Here is a 6408-nt window from a genome sequence, read left to right as displayed (position 1 = left end):
GGGTTCTAGTATCGATATTTTGAAAGGTAACGTAATATCGAAGTATCGATATTTTGGGATCGATCTGCCCACCCCTAGCGTTCATCCCGCTCTCACACCTTTCAGAGCACAAAGCACGAGGGAGGAGAGCATCAGAGTTTGCAAAGACTGAAGCCTGAATTTAATGCTTGCTAACGAAGTTGAAGGACATTTAGATGCTTCAAAACACTGTAGGTGGGAATGATAAACAAATCTTTATCTACCAAGGTAAAAGAAGCAGCTTCGAGGCGAATGTGGAGGTGTGTGTGGGAAAGTTTGAACAGACTTCTTAATAAGATAATATGACTCCCGCAGAGAAAAACATCTGTAATCTCCTTATGGAGTTTCACTTCATCACTGAAGGAATCTGGAGGCACATCAGATGGGCTTGGAAACCAGTAGCTGCTGTAAATACTCAAAAATAATATCTGTTTACTGCAGAGCTTATTAAAAATGACAACATTTTCACGATTGCCTGTACATATTCAGTATCAAATCAAAGTATTAGGGTGGAGATGTTATTCAATATAAATGTTCAATTACCTTCAAAGGAATTTAAATTGTGTTCATTTTTGGTTGTTATGTCACAGCAAACGGTTTCAAATATAAGAAAAATATGAGAGAACAAGTTAGTTTTGTCGGGCTAACAAAGATTTATTGGAGTTATAATATAATATTACTCATGGCTCTCCATACAAATGTGTTTATGTTCTTTAAATGGTAATGCCATTAGGGGATTCATTAAAAAGATAAAATAAATAGCGCCCTGGAACTTACAAAACAAAAAGCCTCGGGTGCTGTTTCTTAGGTATAATTAAAACTCAAGACTCAGTCCCTAATCAACACATGCTTATATAAAGGCAAATTACTTTCAAACAGCTGCTTCTTTCTCCCCATAGAAATCATATGTTCCCATGTTGCCAATTCTGATGGCAGAACACCGAACAGCAGGCTCTGAAAGCTAATTTACTGCATAAGACCGTCACAAATTGAGTTCCTTTCTAAGAGCCTCTCACCCGCAACAAACGGGTTACTGTAATTTAAGGGGAGATTATAGATAGAAGCAGAGAATAAGGTTACACAGGATATAGTCCATGGGCCAGAGGCCAAAATTGGACTTTTTGGTACCACTCAGAGTGGCAAAGTCTAGTAACATTTTTTGAAAAGGTACATGTCCATAGATGATATTTTGGTATGATAACCCATCCTAAGTGGTAGCTTTTTGACAGTTATCAGCTCATAAAGTTATCAACCCCCTGCAAAAAATAGGCCTCTAAACGCCGGGGGCATATTTTGTTTTGTGCTCATTTTCAGAACTTTACTCATATGTTATGAGGGCATGTTTGGTAGCATTTTAAAGTGTACAATCCTAGCTTTCATTTAGACCTAGTTTTGGGCCTATCTAAAAAATATAAAGGTCACATGGTCAAAGGTCAAACTGTCTCAACAACATTTTTTCCACTATTTTCGCCTAAACTGTAGTCTTTTTTATAGCACTGTGAAATGTAGGAACAGCACTGACACAAATAACAAAAACTGAAATACTCACAGGACTGTAACAATTCAGGAAATGTTTAATCTTCCCATAATATCCTGCTATGAGGGAGGATATGGGTCTTTAAGTGGAACATGGGCCCAGGCGAGAATTGACAATAACTGCTAATTATTTGGTATTTGTCACAGAGTTTTTATTTAGATTTCTATATATCTTTGCCCTAATCATCATCATCATCATCATCATCATCATCATCATCATCATCATCATCATCATCATCATCATCATCATCATCATCGTTGTTGTCCAGAGTTAAGACAACTTCTTCATCCTCCTCAACCCTCTGATTTGTGCATGTTTGCAGTTTGCACATTTTCGTGCAGTCAAGATTGTTGGTGAGGCAGGAGAAATCTGGTAGTCTACAGGTCTTCACACACTTGCAGGCCATGAGAGATTTTATTTAGTTTTCTTTACATCTTTGCCCTAATATCAGCAGCAGCAGTCCAAAGTACATACAGTAGCTCTGGAGGTTTGAGCATCCTAGCCCTTTAAATTTGAACAGCCAATGGCTGACAGTTATACTGGAGAGGAAGCATATCAGAAGTTCAGAAGTGAGCGTTTGGAAAAAGAATCACCAGAAACCAAATTCCACGACAGAATGAAAAAACAGAATCTGAAGACATTCTCAAGCCTCACAAAAAGAGACAGAGGAAATCAAAAACAAAACAAGGAGTTGATATTGAAAGCAGACAGAAATCTCTTTGGGCATATGATAATTGTTTCACAAAGTAGAAGTCTTCACATTAAAGATGTCCTGGCTCATCCACTTGGTCCACTGCCTTGGTCACTTTCAAATCCAGACGGTTCGCTGCGAAAGACCAATAAGGCCGCTCTTGCTAGAGAGTTAGAGAAATCAGCATCAGCAGTTGAAGATATTGGAAATCTCTCTGCATGCATCATTGATGGAATGAGCCTTGTTCAGAAACTGAAAGGTGATGGCAAGACTTTTGGAGAGATTGCTGGTTCTGTGCTGAACTTTGCTTTGCATGAAGGAGGAAAGAGTACACGAATAGATGTGGTGTTTGATGTGTACAGGAAAACATCCATCAAGAATGCTGAGAGAGACAATCGAGGTGCAACAAGTAGCACTCAATGGAAGAACATTGCCCCGGGACATAATGTTGTGCAGTGGAGAAAACTCTTAAGCAATCCAGAGAGCAAAACTGCCTTGATCAAGTTCATTGTGGACCAGTGGAAACTGCCAGAAAACCAGGTGAAGCTTCAAGAAAAGCAGCTTTTTGTAACATGTGGAGAGACATGCTATTGTCTTAAGAACAAAGATGTGAAAGTTGTGATGGAGTTAAAGTGTTCCCATGAGGAGGCAGACACCCGCATGCTCCTACATGCTGCTCATGCCAGCCAGAATGGCTATAAAACTACAGTGATTGTGAGTGAGGACACAGATGTCATGGTCCTTTGCTTAGGGAACTGTAAGAAGATAAACTGCACCATGTACCTGAAATGTGGGAGTCAGAATAGAACAAGATACATCAACATTAGCACCCTTGCTGAACTCCATCGAGATGATCTCTGTGATGCTCTTGTAGGTCTCCATGCCTTTACAGGTTGTGATAGTGTGAGTGCTTTTGCAGGAAGAGGGAAACTCTGTGCTTTCAAACTTGTTAAAGGAAACAGGACATATCAAGAGGGCTTCAAATCCCTGGGAACATCATGGGATGTATCAGAGCACTTACACAGAGCCATGGAATCCTTTGTGTGTCAGATGTATGCACCATCATCCGACATATGTGATGTGAACGACCTTCGGTACCTGATGTTCTGCACCAAAAGGGGTGAAATGGAGTCAAGCCTTCTTCCGCCTTGCAGGGACTGCTTACAGCTGCATACACAGCGCGCAAATTACCAGGCAGCAGTATGGAGGCAATGTCTGGAAGGACAACCAGGCATACCAGAGCCAAAAGGTTATGGATGGAAAACAGACGTCAAAGGTATGCTTTTAGTAAATTCACTGCAACAGTATAGGTAATTTCTGTACATTTCAGTTCTTTAGTGAAGTAGATGAGACATGGAAAGTGTGTGACTTGGATCTTACACTTCTTCTTTTACTGTAGGTATGCTGGTGTTGGACTGGATGCGAGGGCTCCCAGCTCCAAAGGCTGTCTTGGAGCTCATGGCCTGCAAGTGTGTAAAGACCTGTAGGCTTCCAGGCTGCTCCTGCCTCGCCAACAACTTCAAGTGCACAGAAATGTGCAAACTTCAAAAATGCACAAATCAGAGGGTGGAGGAGGATGAAGAAGTTGCCTTCACTGTGGACTATGATGATGATGATGATGATGATGATGGATGTGATGATTAGGGCAACCCCCACATGAGACCCCAGGTAAGATACAAAAAATAGTAAAAGGTAGCGATAAATTAAAGATTTAAATAAAATAAGATAAAATAAAATAGAATAAAGATAAAGATCGATCTATATAGGATACAGAAAAAAGTTATTGTGCAAATGTTCCTGTAGTTTTTATTCCTGTGCCCCATGTGCTCCAGGTGCTAGTGCATCAGACGCTGAAGGAGCTGCTGATCCTAAGAGCGGAGCTGCAGAAGGAGGCCACCTCCCACTCCCTGTCCTCCTCCTCCGAACACTGCCCCTCCGCCCACACACACCACAGGAACTCCCCTGCACTTGGCCGTCTGATACACACACAGTATAGTTCATGTTTCAGTGTTTACACTCTGAGGGATTCTTCTTACATTTCTATTAACATTATAACAAAAACCCATATGTTTGTAAAGTTTTTTGAAAAGTATTTAAAGAGAATTTAAAACCTGACGCCCCACCATGCCCCACCACCCCCACCCCACCTTAACGCTCTTAACGCTGACTTCAGATGTTCAATGTTTTCAAAAATGCACAAATCAGAGGGTGGAGGAGGATGAAGAAGTTGTGTCTTCACTGTGGACTATGATGATGATGGATGTGATGATTAGGGCAAATCTAAATAAAAACTCTGTGACAAATACCAAATAATTAGCAGTTATTGTCAATTCTCGCCTGGGCCCATGTTCCACTTAAAGACCCATATCCTCCCTCATAGCAGGATATTATGGGAAGATTAAACATTTCCTGAATTGTTACAGTCCTGTGAGTATTTCAGTTTTTGTTATTTGTGTCAGTGCTGTTCCTACATTTCACAGTGCTATAAAAAAGACTACAGTTTAGGCGAAAATAGTGGAAAAAATGTTGTTGAGACAGTTTGACCTTTGACCATGTGACCTTTATATTTTTTAGATAGGCCCAAAACTAGGTCTAAATGAAAGCTAGGATTGTACACTTTAAAATGCTACCAAACATGCCCTCATAACATATGAGTAAAGTTCTGAAAATGAGCACAAAACAAAATATGCCCCCGGCGTTTAGAGGCCTATTTTTTGCAGGGGGTTGATAACTTTATGAGCTGATAACTGTCAAAAAGCTACCACTTAGGATGGGTTATCATACCAAAATATCATCTATGGACATGTACCTTTTCAAAAAATGTTACTAGACTTTGCCACTCTGAGTGGTACCAAAATCTGGTCTGGCCCATGGACTAATAATAGGATGATAGGATACACAGGTTGGTCTTTCTGTGAAGCGGTTTGAGAACAAAGCTCTGCAGTGAGACCGAAGAAACACTTTTTGGGTGGCTTGCACAACAACCAAAACAAGTTTCCTATATTCATATCGACATATAATAACCTCAGCATACTGTATTCCGAAACTTTTGTGCTGATGATTCACTGATATGTGGATGGCATTCTGTGAAAGACTTAGCTTATCTGCTTCTCTGCAATCGTGGAAGGATTGCACTGGGATAGCGTCCATGATTGGAAGAAGGCAGATTTTCCTCGGGAAGTGTCAGATATAGACAACCTGGTTTGGAAAAGCTGCTGCTTATGAAAGGAAAGCTGGAACTGATGATATCAATCTGTTTTCAAATAACAGAACATGGTGACGGATGGCGATTAAATGTCTCATGTGTTGTTGGTCCAAAATCCAGAAGTATTCACTTTCAAAAACGTTGCAAATAAAAAACACTGCAAAAAGCTCAACACTCAATGGAAACAGAGACAATAAAAAGTGATACACAGCTACTGTAGGGGTGGAGCGCTTGTTGACGTTCAAGGATTATAAACTATTGGCCGGATCAGCCGAACAGACACATGTCCGATCTATTACTGTTTGGACATAAAGCCTGCTTTCATGTTGCCTATAATGTGAATTATTATTTTTCACTTAGCTGTTATTCACAGAACATGTGTTTTGGTTTATGATGGCATTGCACTGGACAGCATTATATTATACAATCAATAGGACCTAAACAGAATCAACTCATTATAATGCAGTCCACTACATCAGCTTGACTTCAATGATTTCTGCATTATTTGAACAACATACCTAAATGTCACAAAGACACAACATTATCGAACGTATCGAATTGTGTGATTTCACGGGTGTACCTAATAACGTGACCACTAAGTGTTTATTTCCGATAGAAGTGCACATTTGAATGGTGAATGCACATTGATTTCCATGCATCTGTACTGCTTTTCAACATCCAACAGGAGATAGGCTGTTATTTATTTTGTCAATTAACTCAACACTGAATAGCAATTCACAAGCAACACAAACTCTTGCATTCATTCCCCCTCACACTTCACCCCTCCAGCGCCGTTAAGTGTCAATTATTCATTCTATATTGTAACACATGTAATTACTCCCTACAGAAAAAGATTCCAGGAAGAACAGATGAAGGTTACATTTAACTTGAGCATGACGAGGGAAACATGAGGACAACAGAACACTCTGACTTCAGAAGTTTTCACCATTTGAGAGC

At 40.1% G+C, this 6408-nt stretch overlaps 1 protein-coding gene across 1 annotated transcript; it reads left to right on the top strand.

Moving 5' to 3' along the window:
• The first annotated feature begins 1130 nt into the window (after positions 1-1130).
• Positions 1131-5120, top strand: LOC307020502 (uncharacterized protein). Its single transcript, XM_079651908.1, has 2 exons — positions 1131-3522; positions 3646-5120. The coding sequence occupies exons 1-2, from the start codon at positions 2079-2081 to the stop codon at positions 3888-3890; spliced, it is 1689 nt and encodes a 562-aa protein (XP_079508034.1). The 5' UTR covers positions 1131-2078; the 3' UTR covers positions 3891-5120.
• Positions 5121-6408: the final 1288 nt, after the last annotated feature.

The sequence above is a fragment of the Notothenia rossii genome (assembly GCF_949606895.1).
Source record: "Notothenia rossii genome assembly, chromosome: 9".
In the NCBI taxonomy this organism is placed as follows: domain Eukaryota; kingdom Metazoa; phylum Chordata; class Actinopteri; order Perciformes; family Nototheniidae; genus Notothenia; species Notothenia rossii.
Note: the sequence above shows the minus strand (reverse complement) of the source record. Positions and strands in the feature narration are given on the sequence as shown.